The sequence below is a fragment of the Theobroma cacao genome, chromosome 10, assembly GCF_053813885.1.
Source record: "Theobroma cacao isolate CCN51 chromosome 10, ASM5381388v1, whole genome shotgun sequence".
NCBI lineage: Eukaryota > Viridiplantae > Streptophyta > Magnoliopsida > Malvales > Malvaceae > Theobroma > Theobroma cacao.
This window is the reverse complement of record NC_142648.1, coordinates 27,749,603-27,769,635: the sequence shown is the minus strand read 5'-3', so window position 1 is coordinate 27,769,635 and position 20,033 is coordinate 27,749,603. Positions and strand designations below refer to the sequence as shown.

The 20,033-nt window shown below is 32.9% G+C and overlaps 3 protein-coding genes and 2 long non-coding RNA genes across 9 annotated transcripts; 3 read left to right on the top strand and 2 right to left on the bottom strand.

Moving 5' to 3' along the window:
- Positions 1 to 132: 132 nt before the first annotated feature.
- On the top strand, positions 133 to 2,239 carry LOC108663812 (uncharacterized). Of its 2 annotated transcripts, XR_016023162.1 has the most exons (4): positions 133 to 289; positions 371 to 437; positions 530 to 657; positions 1,983 to 2,239. It is a non-coding gene; the product is annotated as an uncharacterized LOC108663812 (long non-coding RNA). The 2 variants fall into 2 exon arrangements; XR_001929913.2 differs by lacking the exon at positions 1,983 to 2,239 and having other exon boundaries at positions 134 to 289; positions 530 to 825.
- Positions 2,240 to 6,645: 4,406 nt separating this feature from the next.
- Positions 6,646 to 7,465, top strand: LOC18587382 (uncharacterized). Its single transcript, XR_001929726.2, has 3 exons — positions 6,646 to 6,772; positions 6,865 to 6,931; positions 7,067 to 7,465. It is a non-coding gene; the product is annotated as an uncharacterized LOC18587382 (long non-coding RNA).
- Positions 7,466 to 8,308: 843 nt separating this feature from the next.
- LOC18587381 (E3 ubiquitin-protein ligase SINAT2-like) lies at positions 8,309 to 12,124 on the bottom strand. 4 transcript variants are annotated; one of them, XM_018129461.2, is made up of 5 exons: positions 11,799 to 12,124; positions 10,812 to 11,367; positions 10,191 to 10,564; positions 9,269 to 9,655; positions 8,309 to 8,816 (listed from the first exon to the last, which is right to left on the bottom strand). In XM_018129461.2, exons 3-5 carry the CDS (start codon positions 10,407 to 10,409, stop codon positions 8,496 to 8,498), a joined length of 927 nt encoding a protein of 308 aa, XP_017984950.1. In that variant the 5' UTR covers positions 10,410 to 10,564; positions 10,812 to 11,367; positions 11,799 to 12,124; the 3' UTR covers positions 8,309 to 8,495. The 4 variants fall into 4 exon arrangements, with proteins under 4 accessions (XP_017984950.1, XP_017984951.1, XP_088658590.1 ...); XM_018129462.2 differs by having other exon boundaries at positions 10,812 to 11,347; XM_088802464.1 differs by lacking the exon at positions 10,812 to 11,367 and having other exon boundaries at positions 11,789 to 12,124.
- Positions 12,125 to 16,300: 4,176 nt separating this feature from the next.
- Positions 16,301 to 16,905, top strand: LOC18587380 (uncharacterized). Its single transcript, XM_007011124.3, has one exon. It carries the CDS (start codon positions 16,504 to 16,506, stop codon positions 16,780 to 16,782), a length of 279 nt encoding a protein of 92 aa, XP_007011186.1. The 5' UTR covers positions 16,301 to 16,503; the 3' UTR covers positions 16,783 to 16,905.
- A 1,251-nt stretch (positions 16,906 to 18,156) lies between these two features.
- On the bottom strand, positions 18,157 to 20,030 carry LOC18587379 (Translation elongation factor EF1B/ribosomal protein S6 family protein). Its single transcript, XM_007011122.3, has 3 exons — positions 19,827 to 20,030; positions 19,508 to 19,698; positions 18,157 to 18,711 (listed from the first exon to the last, which is right to left on the bottom strand). The coding sequence occupies exons 2-3, from the start codon at positions 19,688 to 19,690 to the stop codon at positions 18,412 to 18,414; spliced, it is 483 nt and encodes a 160-aa protein (XP_007011184.3). The 5' UTR covers positions 19,691 to 19,698; positions 19,827 to 20,030; the 3' UTR covers positions 18,157 to 18,411.
- Between the last annotated feature and the right edge of the window lie 3 nt (positions 20,031 to 20,033).

Sequence of the window (20,033 nt, the reverse complement as noted above, 5' to 3'; positions counted from 1 at the left end):
CATTATTAGCTGTTTCCCTTTAATGGAGAATTGCCTAAGAATCTTATTCCATGACCAAGTTTGGATTAATAATTAAGAGATTAAAAGTTAAAGTAAGCCCCCACCTTTATATTCCCTTCATCCATTAGCTTGCTTATAAATGGACATGAAAAGTGAAACCAAGAAAGAAATCATTCCTTAACCACAAAGATTTTGAGCGGAACCTAAATAGCTCTCATGGCCGAATGGGATGCAGTATGCCAGAAAGAACACAAGTCTCAGGAGGACAAGCCTGGGTACAACTCATCAGGTCTGTCTTGATTTTACTTTTTGTTTGATTTCTTTGGCTTTTTGTGTTGGATTATATGATGGAAAGATTAGTTTCCAACAGGAGAAAGGAAGACAAAATGTTGTCCAAGGACAACAAAGAAAGGGGAAGGAGGCTTCATGAATATGTTGTAAGTCTAACCTTTCTTCAATCTTCCTCACAAGCCTTTAATTTATACTTTCTGCATCCTAAATTGACTGTCAAATTTAATTTCATATTCAGCTGGAGGGCCTTGGGCTGCTGTGGACTCCTTTCAGCTTGCTATGAACCTAAGACATCTCAGCCCTGATGATAGGGATTTTGCACAAAGGCAATTACATGATCTGCTCTCCATCTGTTGGTATTCAATGGTGTGAAAAAAGAACATCCCAACATTATCTTTATTCTCTTTAAACAAATTTATGTAATAAGGGAGACTACTTGGCATCTACATGAGCAAGTTTATGTAAATACTTTATCTTCCATGGAAAATTAATATAATTCTTGGGTTTTGATGGCATAAAGAGTACTTATTCTAATCCAAAAACTGATGGTTTTTACAATAAAGGGACAACTTAAGAACTTCTTTTTAAGTTTTGAAAGATTAGTGTGGATAATTGGACACGGCATGTTTGGGTGGGGGAATGGTCTCTATTTCTTAAAAAATTCTCCCTTGTTATTTGGTTGCTTTTTGGAGGAAGAATGACTATTTCTCAAAACCTTACAAAATCTTAGAATAGTTACATATCATCTCTCCATAATATTAACTATTCCACATCCATAGAAATAGAGTCTAAAATATTTTGGACTAAAATGTCCTTATTTACTTTTAGAAATTACAAACATAGACTTACAAAATTAATAATTTAAATTAGAAAATTTAAAAATTATTAATATTTTAATATTTTAATTATAATAATATTTAACTGATAAATTAAATATTAATATGTTTAAATTATTAAGTGAAAATATAAATTAAAAAAATGAAAATATTGAAAGATTAAAAAATAAAAAATTATACTAATACTTTAATAATAAATTATTAAATTACTAAAACTTTAAAGTTTTAATGAAAATAAAAATTAAATGATTGAAAAAGAAAAAATTGACTTAATTTTGTTTTTTGTTACTAAATTATGTAAAGAGTATTTTTGTTTTTGATGGAAATAAATCTTATTATAATAAAGAGTTTAAGTTTTTAATTATATATTATAAAAAATAATATTTTAAATTTCAAAATTAATTAAAATTATCAAAATTTTAATCATAATAATATTCAAATTATAATAAAATATTAATATTCTATATAAATTACAAATTATTAATATTTTTAAAAAATAAAATAGAATAAAAATAAATAATCAGATATTATAATAAAAGGTATTGTTGTCTTTTTGTCAATTATTTTTATCAACCAAATATTACAATAAATTATAATAACAATTCTTACCTTATTCTATTACGTCAATCAAATTATATACTAATATTTTCAATTTTATTCTTATCTTATTATATTCTCATATAATATCTATTCTATTTCACAAACTAAACGTACCCTTAGTGTTTAATAACAATACTAATGAATAAAGGAAATAGCAAGATATAAAAATGCCTGCGAGTGGTGAGCAAAAGAAGCATAAAACTTTCACTTTTATCATTCTCTGAATTGACCCTTTTTGTTTCATTTCTATTTCAGGTACCCATAAAAGACTACAGTAGTGGCAACCATTTGGCAGGAACTCATTTTCCAGCATCACCAAGATGGAAGAATGTACAATAAGAGAGGAACTTATAGAAATACCATAAAATGGGAAGGGGCTCTTAAAATTCTGTTAAAAGAGTTGCCACCTTTCCTGTTTTGTCAGTGTCAGCTCCAAGTGTTTTTCATTCATGTAATTATGATACTTTATGCTGCCTGTGTCCCTGTTGAAATTTATGCACTTGATAAGTAATAAAAAAGAAATACAAACTGGGTAAATTTTCATTCAACATAGAAAATTATTGTTAATTAAAATCATAAAGTGAAACCAAATTACCACACAAGATAGACAAACCTATCTTATAACCAAGTTTATAAGATGAGATGGAATTACATTGTATTACAATCTAGTAGTATTCTAATACAAATCCTATAGAAGCCAAAGCAACTATCATACAAAACCCAATTCTTGCAATAATCTAAAGCACAAGTGACAACGGAGAAAGAAGCAAGAACACCGAGGGAAAGTTCGAAGCTTGTCGTTTGGTTACCAGTTTGGCAGTTGCCTTCACTTGATTCGAGAGAGAGTTTGTTGTGAGTCCTCCTCAAGTAAAACCCATAACTTAAATCAATAATAATAATAATAATAAGTAAAAGAAAAAAAAAGAGCTTCTGCATTTTAGGGTTAAGGAACTGTTTTTAAAAAGAGAGAAAAAGTGTTGACAAAAGAATAAGAAGGGGGAAAATTTTTGGCTTGTTTTGTGGCATCGACCAAAATGTGATTTGTGGTTCATTTTTTATGAAATTTCAATATGTTATTTTTCACATTGTGAGCTTCAATCTTTTCAGTCAAATTGTATTTTTCTCTTCTCTATTTGTTGGTTATGATACCCTTTAATTGGGTCTTATGCATTGTTGTGTGATGATTTCCATTTTGTTGACAGTGAATAGGGACTGTCATGAGTTTTAGAATTGTTAAATGACTTTTTGTTGTACTTATTGATTTTTTATAGTGAATTATTTTTTTGGATTAGGTCATGTGGTTTCTACCTCTCACGTTGAAAATATTTTTTACATTAAAAATTGTGTATTCTCTTGTGATTTTATTTTATACATTTATAATTATATCTGTTATCTAAAATATTTTTTGTTGGTTGGATATTTGCTCCTTACAAGTTCTTTCAAGCAAGAAAGGCTTTATTTTGTGTTGTTACTACTGCTATATCAATACCCTTTTCTAACAATAGGCCATAGCCACTGCAAGAGCTCTTCTTAACCTAGCTGTGCAATGCACATATACATTTCCTTTTCCCTCGAGAATGAAGAAACAACTCTAGGTTAATCGTTTCTCAAGGAATCTGGATCCAAGTCTCTTGCGTATCAATGCATAAGATAAATATGTCATTCATTCATTATTCTTCGCTAATATGCCAAGAGGACTTGTCATTTTCTTTATATAAATCCAACATTTTTTCCAATCCAAGTGCAGAAAATTTTCCGTTTAAATTAACTGCAACTTTCAACATAAACATTGTTGGGGGGTAATTACTATTAAATAGGGTAAAATGCACCCACCCCATTAAGGAATTTTGGAAATTGATGAGGTTAATTTTCTGATATTTCAATTTATACTATTAAAATTGATGAGGGTAATTTTGGGTTGTCATTAAAGAGTAAGAGTATATATGTACTATGGCATATTAGTCTTTTCCTCCTGCCATGCTTCTAGATTCCTCCTCTCTTCCTCATTGATTTTCTTGCCTTTTCTTTTCACTTCTTCAAGGTATTTTGGAAATTAAGGGCTGTTTTGGTCTTTTTATCCTAACTTTGTTCTTTAAAAAGAGGTTATTCTTGGACTTTCATAAAATGGCCAAGGCATTTTCATCTTTTCCTACTGCCATGGTTCAAGACTTTTCCTTTCTCCCCTTTGAATTTTCTGCTCTCTCTTTTCTCGTCCTTTCCCCATTGTAGTACAAAAAGAAGAATAGAAAAACATAATATATATATATATATTTCAACCAGAAAAGTTAACTTGTCTGGATGAGACTCAAAATTATCTTTATACTGTTTGGTCTCAAGGAGTGTCCCCAATCCCCCACTATGCTCTCCAAAGGACAACACATTACTAATGGATCCCACCCCACTAAGGTCACCCATCTTGGTAGTATTACAGTCTTCACATGGCCTCCCTCCCTTGAAGGCCCAAGGATTTCACGGGGATCAAACTTGTGACCTTAGCTTTAATAACATTTTAACCAGAAAAAGTTAGCTTGACTAGATGAGAGTTAGAATGGTTCTTATACCATTTGGTCTTGAGGTGTGTGTTTGATCCACTATATATATGGAAGAAAACACCAAATTGAGACACAAGAATTTTTGTTCCGAATTTGATTGATGCTTTGTTACTTTGACAGTCTTTTTTTGAAATTTCTCTACTATTTTTTAAATCCCATTCAAAGTAAAAGTTAAAACTTCTTTTGATATTATTTTTTATTATTAATTAGTTAAATTCAACCTTTTCCAAGAAAAAAAATAAAAATCCATCTTGGATATAAAAATAAATATAGTTTTGAATAATTAATAATAATATAGAAAAATATTTGGGTTAATTTTTGTAAGTATTACAATTTTGGGTTTTAAAGCAATTAAAACCTAATAAAAAAGGTGAGATTCCAAATCTTACTATTTAAAGAAAAAATCATGCATCAACCGTTAAATTAAATAGTTAAGTACCAAACATAAACCTTCTGTCATTGCCACTAACTACTTAGATTGTAACTGAATTGCCTTGCCTCATCTTCTTTACCCCTGAATCACAGGAAGGCCATGTGAACCCATGTCATTCCTATGTGAAAAGCTTCAAAGTGCAAGCAAAGGCCATCTTCATCATCAATGGCTTTAAACAGAGACGAAAGGGAGTGAGGGTTAGTAGGGCCCTATCTCCAAACAATTTTAAAATTTTTATAATTTACTTTTATTTTTTGAAATTTTATAATTTTACCCTTACAAGAATTTTAAAAATTTTCTTATATGCTTTTATTTTTTGAAATTTTATAATTTTGCACCTACAATAATTTTTTGTTTGGTGAGATGCCCTATAACAATTAATTAACAACTAATTTTAATAGACTTACTATTGTAAGAATTGGATTCTAAATTTAATAAGAATTTAGTAGAGTTGCTCACTTTTGGCACATTTTTGGACTCTCGGAATGATTTCAAATCATTTGATGTTGAAAGTATTTGCAACATTGCAAATAAATATTACCTAGATGACTTTACTAAGTATGATAAAATGCACTTAAGCTATTAATTGGGTCTATTCAAGCTTAACGTTCTTCATAATTAGGCTCTGAAAAATGTATCTACACTTTCTGATCTATGTCTAGTGTTGGAAAAGACGAAAATATCAAAAGCTTACTTCCTTATTGATAGAATTATCCAGCTTGTCTTTTTTTTTTTTTTTTGCTCGGCCAATAAAAGTGTATTTCATTAAAATCTACTTAAAGCAATAAGAAAGCAGTGAAAACTGCTCCTGTGGAGTACAATCCGGCTTGTTTTAACTCTTCCAGATTTCACTGTAATATTAGAACGTGTAATTTTTGTTATGAAACTCGTTAAGAACAAGACTCATAAAAGAATATCAGATGATTCCCTTAAAAATTCGTTGATTATTTTCATCGAAAAGGAAATCATTCGAGGCTTTGATAATGATTATTCAATGATAAATGCCCTCAATTCTATAAAAGACCGTTGAGCTCAATTAAAGATATTCAATCTTAGCATGCAAAAGTTGTTAAAAAATATCTTTATTTTGTACTTGATACAAAATTAAAATTACTTTTGTAATTTTCATATGAACTTTTTCCATTTAAGTTACTTTATATTTTTGTCAAACATTGAATTTCTAATATAACTTTTTTATAGACATTGTCTTCGCCCCTAAACGCAAAATCCTAGCTCCGCCACTAGCTTTAAGTATGGATCAAACTGAATGGAATTTCATGGATACATACTATACTAATCATTATTTTGGAAAGGGAAAACGGGTACTACCATGTTAAGCATATCAAAGTTTGTGAACTTATTGCAAGTATGTATATGTCAATATTGTGTTTTGTTTTGCTTTTATCTGTTTGGCTACTTCCTGCTTTGATTTATATATGTATATTTACGTATTTTATTTATATATATGTATATACATATGTAAATATTGATAAAAGTCTATCGGTTTAAAATTTCATATGTATCTATTATTCGTGTTCATATCAGATATGAGATGGAATATCATGTAACTTCACTAACGTTCACTATCTTAACAATGCTGACTTAGCAACCTGACATATGAACTTTTAATCTAAATGAAGCACATTCGTGTTGCACATTTGTTCACTTCTTTTTTTTTTTTCCTCCTCTTCTTTTGCCAGGAATCTAAACCAAATTAATATAATGGATGATATGTAATATTCTTTTTATGCTTAGATGTTGACACTGATTTTGCTGCCATTATTAGCTGTTTCCCTTGATGGAGAATTACCTAAGAATCTTATTCCATGATCAAGTTTGGACTAATAATTAAGAGATTAAAAGTTAAAGTAAGACAGCCCACCTTTATATTCCCTTTCATCCATTACCGTGCTTATAAATACATGCAAAGACATGAAAACTGAAGCCAAAAGAAATCATTCCTTGACCACAAAAAGAGTTAGAAAGGAACGAAATTGCTCTTATGGAAGTAAAGGCAATTGTCGATGCAAATGATAAGCCTCAGGTGGACAAGCCATCAGGTCTGTTTTGATTTTATGTTTTGTTTCATTTCTGGTAATTTCTTTGGGCTTTTTAAGTTGGATTATATGATGGAAAAATTAGTTTCCAACAGGAGAAAGGAAGACAAAATGTTGCCCAAGTACAACAAGGGAAGGGGAAGGAGGCTTCATGAATATGTTGTAAGTCTAACCTTGTTTTTGATTAATTTGGTTCATTTAGTTTTAACCTGAAATTGTTTACCCATACTTCTAAATGAATTTTTTTTTCTTTTATATAATCAAGAAATTAATATTTCTGCTAACAAGTTCATTCAGCTGCAAAGCTTTGGGCTGCTGTGGACTCTTTTCAGCTTGCCATGAGCCTCAAACATCTCAGACCGAATGCACAAAGGCAATTGCATGATCTGTTCTCATCTGCTGGCATTCAATGGTGTGAGGAAAGAACATCCCAAAATTATGTCTATTTCTCTAACAAATTTATGTAATGAGGGAGACTACTATGAGCAAGTGCATGTAGTAACCTTGTCTTCCATGGAAGACATATACTATATTCTTGGGGTCCTCAAAATACTGTCAAATTTAAGAATATTGGAAGTCATAGAATGAAGCAAGATTGTTGGGAAGCTTGCAGTACCATATATATTATTTAAATCCACCTTTTTTAAGACAAAATCTCTCATTTCAAAAGAAGAAAGTGGGTTTTGATGGCACAAAGAGTACATATTCTAGTTCCAAAATTGATGGCTTTTATAATACTAAAAGAGAAAGGGGGAAAGGCATGAATGGAGAAATAGAAATTATATTTACTCAATGTCTTGTTTAGTGTAATCTTTCATAATTTTATGTCACATGTTTTTAAAATTTTTTTTATTAAAATTTAAATTTGATAATTTAGGATTAAGAATTTAAAATTTTGTATTAATAATATTAAATTAAATATGTGACGTAAAATTATGAAAAGAGACATCAAACAGAGTACTAAATAAGTATGGAAGATTTTTATTCCAAATGTAATGCCTTTGTTACTATTTTTCTCATCCTATCCTAAGGAAAAGTTAAAATTTCTTTTGATTATTATTTTTATAACTAATTATTTAAATTTAACTTTTATAAAAAAAATCCATTTTGGACATAAGTAAATATATTTTTGAAGAGTTAATAATAATATATAAAAAGCTTGCGTTAATTTTTGGAAGTCTCGTAAAGCTGGGTTTCAAAGCAATTAAAACCTAATATTCATTTGAAAAAGTCGAGATTCCAAATTATTTTTTGTTATTTAAAGAAAAAATCGTACACTTATCATTGAAACGAATGCTTATCAATTATTAAATCAAATGCTTAACCGTGAAACTTAAATTCTTATTAAATGGGGTTGACAAGCTTTAAAATGTTTGCTATTGACCAAATATTGTTGATCTCATTGCAATGGACAGCATAGGCTTCATTTGAGGACCTGTGCAGAAAGGATTGCTCATGGCTGCTTAGCAGGATGAGTCAGGGGCAATCAACAAAGCAATTTATGCCTATCAATTGCTGCAAATTTGCATAGTGCTGAAATTTCAATAAAAATTAATAGTAAACTCCATTGCAAATCACAGTTTTCCTCACAATGTGGCATCTTTATCTACAAAATTTACAGAAAAATGCATAAATTCTCTTGCAACCTTTTATTTTATATATATTAAATATCATTTCCCCTGCAAATTTAAACTACAATATCATAGATTTCAATCCGGACTTAATCTCATTGTTCTTTCCAAATTCGGCCGGCCACTTTCAGCTTCAGTTCCTGTCTATCACCGCCAGAGAAGAAGAGTGCCAGATTTCTCTGAATGATTAGTCCGTCTTGACTATCTCGAACTTTCCTATGACTATCACGGATGCTTCTAGGAACTCCTTGCCATATAAACTTCCTGCCATTGCCGCCAACTTCTAGACTGTAACTGAATTGCCTCGCCTCGTCTTCATCGCCCATGAATCGCAGGAAGGCCATGTAAACTGGTGCCATTCCTATGTGAAAAGCCTCAAAGTGCAAGCAAAATTGTCGACCAAAACAGTTGAAAACCTGCAGCGTATAGGAAAATCATCAATGCCTTTAAGTATGGATCAAACTGAATGGAGTTTCATAAATACATACTATACTACTCATTATCCTGGAAAACGAAAATGTGTTCTAGCATTTTAGAGCATTTTTTGTTTGGTAATAGTCAAGATTTCTGATGTTCATATGTCATCTAAGCATTAATATAATTAATTAGTTGAAAGTATCAAGTGATTTGCAAGGTTCAAGAATTAATTGATCAAAGAAGCAGAACATGTTAGAAGTGAAATAAAGAATGCAATCATTAAGGTTTCTTAGAAATCTCATTCTCAACATCTGTCACTACATTAATCATTTGTGGAAAGGATCAGACAAGACACCCATGTGAGAAGATTTACAAAAGTTTGCGAACTTGTTGCAAGTATGTCTATGTCACAGAGAGAAGGAGGAGGGAAAGAGAGGGCAAGAGATCTTACAGTTAACATCCATGTGGCATTTTCCACTTCATGGGGATTGGATTTGACATATCTGTGGTTGAATGTACACCCATCATGCATGTCAACCTTGTGATCGTTCTTGAGATGCATGACAAGAAATGATATATTACCAGTGACAGAGCATTCAGCTCCAGCATAAGGGCAATTATATGGGCGATATCTACAGTTTTTTTCATGCTTGAGCTTGCTGTAGTATGGAAAAATATCATGACAACCCAGAGTCTGGTATCTGCAAGGAAGTTCCAGTGACTCAGCTACTTTCTCCAGAGCCAAACACCTTATATTTCCAAGCTCATTGCGGCAAGTTGGACAAGAGTTGTGAACTCTGGCCTTGCAAATTGAACATACAGTGTGGCCATTCGGACACTAAACATAGAGATTAAAAGCTGTCATTAAAAGAATGTTTAAGTAGAAACTTTATGTTATGATTGTAAAGCATTGATGCAGGAGATGCAAATGCAAAACTTCTTCCCTAAGACACTTTTACACATGCATACTGAAGTATTATGGTGTCCATATATCTGTCAGCTGCCTAGCCTTTAAGCATCCAAAATAGTTCAATTAAGGAGTATCATAATCACAATGTGCATACACCAGAATAGCATTTAAAATATTGCCATCTTCTCAATTACTTTTACAATGTTAGACGATAATCCCACTTTCTTCTGCTTAAAGATTTGGGAAAAAGTTTCTGCCTCGGTGGTATTACAAATTATCCATGATGCCAATTTCTTCAATCTTGATTGATCAAGAAATATATAATTTATTTCATTTTGCATGATATACAATGTCAAATGCCAATGTTGTTTGGTTTGACAATGATACAAGTATAAAATCTCAAGGAGAATGCAATTCGAAATGCTTTCTGAATTTTTATTTTCGGCATGGAAAGTAAACGTACCTGGTAAATTGGAGGATACATCAAATTTACGCAAACAGGACACTCAAGTAGTTCATGCACATCGTTTGTTGATGTTGCTCCCAGATTTCCCCCTAAACCAGTTGCAGCTTTTCTTAAAGGGGAACCTCTTAACTCCATACTTGAAGTTGCCATATCATAATCAGCAAATGCAACGCGAGACTCGATCACATCTTTGCAGATACCACCACCAGGCGCCATAATTGTAACTTTGAATGTTAATGCCAGCACACACTCTTTGTTAGATCTAGTTTATTGATAACCATGGAGGGGAGGACGGAAGATGAGTTGGGCCTTCACTCTTAACTCCCCATCTGCAAAAGTTTCATAACCTTTTCTGCAATTCTCTCACTTGCCTGCCAAAAAATAACATTAGACATTAGAAGTTCAATCTATCTGAATCAAGGACAACCAGCAAAAAGTTAAAGGGCAGCCATGCACTTTAGAATTCATCTTGACAGAGAGTTCAAGATAAAGATAGGAGAAGAGTGATGAACCAGTGAATTAGACCACGAAGATGCATTGAACACTGTTATTAGATACATGATAGCCATACTCTTATTTAACACATATAAGTACAGTGGTTAATAATGAAGCACCAACCTTGTCATTATAGTAGCTTAAGAAGTGCCAAATTTCCAGCGGTACAAGTATGTAATATGTTATAAGTTCAAGATGACGCCTGCAATGCTCGAGGAAAATCTTGATTGGCATTCAAGTCTCCCAAGACTACTATTTAACTAGGTTCTTACATAGGAAGATGAGGAAGAGGTTCCAGCTTCTTGTCTTAGAAGCAGCCAAAACTCTTCACATACTGGAATGCTACCAGTAAACATTAAAGTGAACAAGATGGATAAAGCTCAAAACAGTAATCAAGCTCAAAAGTGAAAAGATGTTTCCTTCAAACGATCCAGTTTTAAATCTGTGCTATTACAACCACCATTGGAAGGCCAATACAACGCATTGGAAACAACAGTTCTGTCACCGACAGACTAAAGATCTCAACTTCCAATTAACCAAGGCAACATATTGGTTTAGCATCAGAATGAAATTGCAGTTTGATGCATGCTGTTTCTCAAGCTCAAACCCAATGGCAGGATTCCTGTTTTCCTCCTTTCCTCTTTCCACTAGTGATCTACCTATCTTAGGAATGGAACACCTCAATACATAAATCAAGAAGAGTATAAACCATTAAGGGATCCAACTACTTGTCAAAGAGCATATTTTAAAAGACAACTTGCAGCAAGCAACCAACAAAGGAAAGAAAAGAAAACCAAAATAAAACATAATTATTTAAAAGAAAAAAGAAAACACCATAAATGGTGTTTAGGGGATACTCATGAGGCTCAATTAACTGAAACAGCCCAAAAATGGTAAATTTACCAGCAAATCAAACTTTTGAATATGGAAAATCATTTCCCCCCATGTTACCCCCTTCTTTTCCAGGCCAATGAACCAAAACCCAGTTCAAGTATGCAACCAAAAAATCAAAATAGATCAAAAAATCCAATCAAAAAGAGCAATACCCAGATCAGAATCCAAGCTCAACAGCTCAAATCAATCAACAAAAACAAACTCACCAAAGCTTACCAAGATTGAATTTTTTTTTTTGTACTCAGGTCATCCAGTTGCAGCTGACTAAATAACGGTAACAGCCAGACCAAACCCAGTTTACAATTGCATAGGAATATTCAATTCAGTTCCCTTTTCTAAGCCCCCACTAAAATAATTGAATCATTTCAGACAAGAAAGAAAGAGAGAAAGGTAAGATAGGGTAAACGTGGAGGAAAGACCGTGAAAGTTGGCTCCGCAAATTGCGTGCCTTAAAACCTTAACCAGAGTCAAAAGATTTTTGGATTTGGGATCTCCCCTCTATTCGCATACTGACATCTAACTATACAACTTTGCACTTGGACAAAACCAAACTAAACTACATATGTTGTTGGCTTATGAGTTATTGAATGGCTCTCCTTTTCTTTAAAAAATAAAAAAAAGATTTTATTTTTATTTTTATAATGAAACATGAAATAAATAGATTGTCCACTGCTTTAAAACAAGACAAAACACACCATGTTTCACCATTAATAATGCATTCAAGAATGATATTTAATTCAGGATAGAGTTGTTCATTCAAATTTCGAGATCATTCAATGTTAAAAGATTGAAAGAATTTTAACCCTTCAAATCAACTTTTAGTTAATGCAAAACCCGTATTACATTTGAATTTCAACGAATTATAACCCTTTTTCATAAAAAAAGCCATTAGATTTTTACATTTATACATTTACAAAATGATACTGATGTAATATTTGACATGAATGCTAGTAAAAAACCCATTATAAAGCTTTGAATCTAGAATCATTCTTTGGGTTCAAATTGTTGCAGCCTGACAAAACAAATGATCGATTTTAGCAATGTTTAAATGATAAGATAAAAGAGCATGCTCGTGGGCATTCGTAAGTCAATAATTTGAACAAATCTAATGGCGTAGGAGTCGTCATTTTCAACATAAAAAAAGCATAGAAAAGGTGATTTGATTTGCCTGAGCTTCGAGATTTTCAACCTGAGGGTGACATTTCCAGCACGCAACGTTTTAAAATTTCCAATTTGATTTGATTTTACAGTCAATCAGACCGTTAGTTCTTAAAGATAGGGGAGGTTTAGAGCAAGATGAGGCAAGGCACATGGCATTTGTAGGTATCTTGTTCAGGTCAATTGGGTTTTGTTATGCAAAGGAAATCCAATGAAGATCATACAAGTCAAGCAGAAGATTTTTACTATTGTGTTGTTCATGGAGATAGAGAGGCTTCAGAGTAAGGTACATGGCAGTTTAACTATCATGCTCAGGTCGATTGGGTCATACCTGGCATGGCCCAAGTTGATGGGTCATGTTCAGGTTGAAGGGTTCAAGCCCTTCAAGTTGAACATTGATATGGTCCTTTTGCATGGTTGAGGTGACCCTTTCAAGCACAAAAATATGCTGTTCGATAAATTCATGTAATTAATTTTTTTTATTATATTTAAATAAATTTTTATATTTTGATTTGTATTTACATAAATTTTTAATTATAATATAAAATTAACAATAGTCAAACTTAATATTATTTATTATTTTTTGTTCGTATAACAAAAATCATATGATCGTATTATCAAGATATATCATATGTCAAGTATATAAAAAAATATAAACTATCATGTCTAATCAGCTAAATATATACTTATTATTGAATCGAAGATTGAAATACTCTCAAAATTAATTAGTCCCCTGCATAAAGAGAAGTTATCCATAGACTCTTGGAAGCATCTTTATTTTAGTATTCAAGTAGGTTTCCTTTAGTAGTGGCTTAAAATTGTTAAGTACATTAGGTGACCCCCACTTTGCAATGTTTTAGCATCTTTGGCCCCAAAACTTTTCCTTCATTAAAGGCCAATCAAGAACATTTCAAGTAGGGGAAAATTTTGAGTGATCAAAAGGGAATTTGAGAGATTTTTCTTCAGGGGCCTAGATTGTTTGTTATGATAATTATTAGATTCCCAGCAAGCTTAAGAGCAAATTAGATCAGGTACAATCTTCGTATCTACGTTTCAATTATAGTATTGATTTCATACTTCTAGATGTGAAAATAAGGTTCAAATTTAAATTACTTAAATTTTGATATTATAGTTAGACTTTACATCTATGATATCTTCATATCTAATACTTCCGTAAATTCGAAAATTTACGAAATTTCATCATGGATCATGGAAGTGGGATTTCCATTTGTGTCAAATTTAAATCCAACTCTGCCTAATCTAGAAACAATGAACCTCACACTATCTAGCTTTGCCATAAAAAATAAAAGAGAAGAAAAGAAAAAACTCCTACCCCTTGAACCAAATTTCTATTAATGGGTTATCAAGTAACCTCTGCAACTTTTTCCCAGTGTGATACCCCCTTCAGCCACTCAAACTAGTTAAAACTTAGAATGGTTCGGCATACTCAGTGAGAAAATCGTCTTGAAAACATGCCAAAGCCTTGAAAATTAGGTTTAAATGTGGCAAGGAAGTTCAAGATAGCTAAAAGAAAGGACTTCCCTTAATAATATGATAAGATGAGTTCTGAATGCTATACTTGTTACAGTCAAAACTGTTGTGAAATTGCTGGAAAAACGATAACTTCATAGAAATTAAATAAACAAAAAATATATAAATTTATTTGATTCAATAACGTCTGTAAAATAGTTTTTACTTATCGATAAATTAAAATATGATAAAAATTTTACTTATAATTTTTCAAACTGATCTAAAAATCCCTTCTACACTCTCTTAATAGTCTTGTAAGAGGATAAGAATATACATTTAAATCTATTCTAGTTCCACTTCAAATTCTATTTCCTTAATGGCACCAAAAAGTTGAAACTTTAAGACATAAAGGCTAGTAGTATTTCTTTAATGATTTACCTTGACCCTAGAAATTGAAAGTCTAGGGCATAATTCATTGTTATTTCCAGGACAAGCTTATCATTTAGAAAACAAAAAAAAAAGGGATTGAGATAGGGAGAGAAAGGGAATGATGGGATTTAGGTAGAAATCAAAATCATAAAAAGGGTGCTTTAATTATTAGCTCAAAAAAGGTGTATTAATTATAAAATTGCTTAGATCGTGGGACAAATGATAATTAAAATTCACAACGCGAGAAAAATTATCAATAATGTTGTTTTTATGCATATGTTTTCATTAACTCCTTGTTAGCTTTGATATTGATCAAGTTGATAAATTTTATACGCAATGGTAATTTGAAATGATTTTATTTCGTTTTTGATACTAATAAATTTTTATTTGAATGAGAAAAAAAAATTATTAGCTCAAAACTCAAAAGGGCAACATCCCCAAGCAAGTATGCTGATTGGGAATCTTGTAGGAATTCCAATATGACATAACATAAACAAATTAATTAAGCCACGTTGGGATAAAGCTTTGCATTATTACCTAATACATAATCACATTGAAGAGGAAAAATGATGACTTGTTTCCTTTTTAGCTTTCCAACAAAAACCGTACACGTCATGGAGCCAACTCAGCCTAACAAACAAGCTTTATCTTCAATAGGGTTCACATTATTTTCCCCATCCTAATCAAGCAGCAGGGGCCCACTTTTGCTTTCCTTGGTGGCATTTTCCTTTCATAATCATGCATCTAATCCCTTAGCCGTCCAAGCATGGTCAAATTCCACTTTGAACCATGTTTTTGTGGAGGTAAGCTGACAAAACTCCATCCACAGTATTAAATTTTTTGGGTCGATATACCTAGCCAAGCCAGCATCAGCCAGGACCATTTCATTCAAGGACAATGGTCCAAGTAACAGAGTCGATGGTGACATCAAGGAACAATGTGGACAAGTAAATAGATTAAGGTATTCTAGTCCTTTTGATCTTCAAATGTTTTTTTTTTTGCAACATGGTTATGGTAAATCTGCTACAACACTTATTCTGAAGTAATATTGTGGTTTATAATCAATTTTATGAGGCTTTTAATATAAAAAATCAATCAGGATGATAACTGCAGAATATAAGAGTCATGTCATTAAGGGTATAGACATTGAAAACTTCTTCATGTTTTGATCATGTTTTACAATTTTTGGGACAATAATTTCCTCTTCTTTTCCTCCACGAGATTCAAAATTATTCAGAAACTAATCTTTTCAAACTAACCCGTTTTCAAGTTGCTAACAACCTTTTAGTAGTTACCCTGAGTTGGAACAACATAGATAAGCCCATCGAAATGGAGACAGGAAGTTAAATGGAAGAATTCTGCTATTGAAGCAAGCAAAGGTAAGAACATAAACAAGTGTTGAATTTGAGATTTGACCATCTTGGGTTTACAGTACTGGTCAGCTTTGGCTATCTTTTTAGAAGACATAGCTAGCTCTAATCAGACAAAAGGGTATCAAGATTTGAGAAATGATTAAGGTAAAGCAAAAACAAGCACGTGAAAATGGTTACTAGAAATATTTTTTTCTTTCAAGAAACCCGCAGCCATTTCCCATGTCTTATTCTACTTAGGCTTTTCTCCTAATCCAATTGCGTGTAGTCAATATATAACTTCCAGGCTTCGGCTACAAGTCAAACAGGCGGTTTCATGTGCCAAGTCTTCTCCAATCTGGCAAACATCTTCCCCCTCTATATAAGCAGCTTCCCTAGGGTTTGCTTCTTCATATTTTCCTGTAATCCCCATCTTCCCAACTTTGCAAAAGCTTGCCTACAAAATACTTGGTAACCCTCTGATCATCCGAATTCTTGTTAATTTGTTGAAGAAAATGGAAGTAGAGATGTCCCTGGCAGATTCCTTGATGAAGGTGCTTATGTTCCTGATTGTTCAAGGACTGGTTTATCTCATCCTTTCTAAGTCATCTGATATTTTCTCCAAGAACAAGATGAGATCATTGAGCTTCAAACGTGCTCGTTCTTTAAGCATTCGCAGGATCCTGGCTTCCATCTCTGACTTACCCCAAGGTGTCGAGCCATCACCACCATCGAGGAGTTTGAGGTCACCAGCTCAGGAATATCCCACAATTGAAGAATATGAAAGTTACTGATTCTCATGTTATGGTACTAGGATCAAATTAGTTAGCTATTGTGCTTGTGTGTGAAACCATTTTTTTATTCTTTGGGTACTGTCTAATGAAAGAAATTTACTATTCGTTTGTTCTGATTGTAAAGACTTAATGCATCAAGTACTTTAGTTCCATTGCATATGGTTTCTGTAATCATATACACATTAAATACCTTTTCCATGTATATGTAGGCTAGGAAGCAGATACTATGTACATTTAAAGAATTTATGATACTCCGAGTCTTCATTTTCTCTGAAATATGATGTCCGATGTATATCCAACATACATGAATATAAAGATTCGACCTTTTAAATATATAAAAATACTCAAAAATATTTGGATGTATTCATGTTAAACACATACCTGTATCCAACAATCACTTTGAGTTCGAGTCACATAGCTATAGCTAAGAACTATCAGATACCTTGTCTGCAGCAGCTAGCAGGAGCACTTTGGTAAGACTACAGCAGCAACAGAATGAGCCAAATCAAAGCTGCTAAAGTAAATGATAAATAATGGTTCTCAAAGAAATATGGAAAGACTTGTCATGAAAATTACCCAGAATAACAAAGACAAAACTAAAAAACATAAAAATTTATAAGAACTTATGAAACTTCGTACATTTATAAGAACTTAAGAAATTCCGACTCTTCATTTCTTTTTTTTCGTTTTTTTGAAATATCATATGTTCAACATGTATCCAACGGATATGATATAAAGATCCGACCCTCAAATATATAGAAAAGCTCAAAAAAATTTGAACAAATTCATGTTGGACATATATCCTTATGTAACACTCATCCTGAGTTCGAGTAACATAGACAAGAAGTACCAGATACCATGTCTGCAGCAGCAGGAGCATATTGGAAGGACTACAGCAGCAGCAGGATGAACCAGTGCCAAGCTGTTTAAATAAACGATAAATAATGGTTCTCAAAGAAAGACTTGTGACAGCTTAGTATTTCATTTTAACACACGTAAATGTAGATCTTATTGTATGCTAAGTTGATTTTGGTTTTGTTCTCGTACCAAATTTATCTCAGTCTAATTTCTCTATACCCTGGACAAACAACAAGCAGGCTACCTTTTAACTGCCAACAAAAACTGCACCTCCATAGACATTCCAACCTACCCTGTTCTTTGCTGCCTCAACTGAGAAAGGACTTCTTGAGGCAGTTTTGGATGGGAATAGGCTGGAAACATAACTTTGTATCTGAGTTCACCAAGAACTGGTTTAATAAACAGGCCCAAAGCTAAACATTGCCTTGAGCCAAATGCCTCTTGCTCCTCATCCTAAATTTACAAATTCTTGTCACAAACATTCATTAGCATGTCAATTTCCTGTTGAGCATCACAGATGTAATAGGCTGAATTTTTATTTTTCAAGAAATGTGCCTGCTGATAAAAAATACAAAATACTTTGAAGGCTACTGGGAAAATGCAGAAAATACATGGACAGGCTAAGTTAGTGAAATGTAACTCTTCTGGCTGCTTAAGACCCAAGCAGAACATAAGTCACAGCAAACTACAATGACAAAGAACATAAACTATGAACTTCTATTGTCTATCAATGTTCTGCCTTATCCTCAGACAATCAAATTCTTTTACCCATCAGTGTTCTCCACTATTCTCTTGGTTCTCATCATATTCATCATCATCATCATCATCATCATCATCCTCATCCTCATCCTCATCATCGTCCTCTTCCTCGTCGACGTCATTAAATATATTGCCTCGAGGGAGTTTGCTGAGCTCCAAGTTCCCATCCTCTTCACTAAGGAACTCCAGCCCATGTTTTGTGTCACGATGCTTAACTAAAAGCCAACGCAACAGCCTGTCTTCCTTGTTCAAGTAGTGCAACTCCTTGTTAAAATTGGGTGTCGCCATCATTGTCATCTGCATGAGTTGACCCTGTACCGTACACAACAGGAACAGCAGTTTGTTCAATTGATCATTTCATTAATAAATTTCTAGTCCAAAATGACCAATCCATCTAGACAGTTCTAGCTCATTCAGTAACTTGCAAAAACAGCAAGAAATTTTCAACACAAAATCACAAACATCATCAGCTCAAAAACCACAGAAGTTTTCGGCTTAAATAATGATGATCAATGAGTATTTTCATGTGGGTTGCTTTAGGTAAAATATTTTATATCAAGACCAAAAATCATGTAAATCAATCAATTCTCCTTCATTACTGACATAAATCAGTAAATTTTTTATTATTAAGTTTCATTAGAGAAGACTCTCTCCCTCTACAACCGAACACTACTCACAATCATTGAAACAAGAAACAAAATTGGTTAGTATTTCCCATATGAAGATGGACTTCAACAAAACAAGTCCATATATCATGATATGTAGAACAGAGCACCACCATATCAAGCATTTTAGTACCCCATGCCTTTCAGTCTATCTAACAGTCTTTCAACATGTTCCATATTTCATTGCAACTATATCTGTTGGAGTTGCACCCTTCATTTGTTTCTAAATTGCAACTATGTTTCAACAATGCACAATCTGCTTATGGTCACAGGCTGGTTACAGACCAGCAAAGCAAGATAAACTTCAAAAGGAAAAAGGCAAAAAATCAAACAATAAATACACAATTTTTAGCTTGGTTGAAGCTTCATTCTTTAAAAGCATAAGTCTATACTCTTTTTATTTAAAAAGCAAAAAAGAAATGTGAGAGTTAAGATTTTGTGACCTGATAGTATCTTCCATCAAGCTTCCTGATGCCATACCCCAACTGAACTGTCCCAAACGATTTCATCTCAGTGAGAACCCCATTTCTGCTACAAACATGTTTTCCTACTCGTCTTATCAAGTCCATCGAAAGCTCCTTTTGCACATGGGGCTTAAATAGAAGCACACAATCATACAGAGGCATTTCTTTCTCTGTCAAATTAAAAAAACCAAACAAACCCAATAAACCATTTTCCCCCTAGATACCAATAACACTAACAGAAATGCAAAATAAGATATCGAATCTGAATCATTGAATGATTAGAGTATGGTCTTTTTACCTTCGAAACCAATCAAGGACACGTGACAGAGAGGGAACCGGACCCAAGCTCGTGACAGAGAGAGAGGAAGACGACCGTGATGCAGCAGTGATGGACGGCTGTGATCGGCGAAGAATAAGACGAAGAAGGTGGGCGGGGTGACTGATGAGTGCGCCGCCGCTTGGAGGAGAAGACAACGTTGGGAAGGTGAGGTTTCTGGGTTTTTCA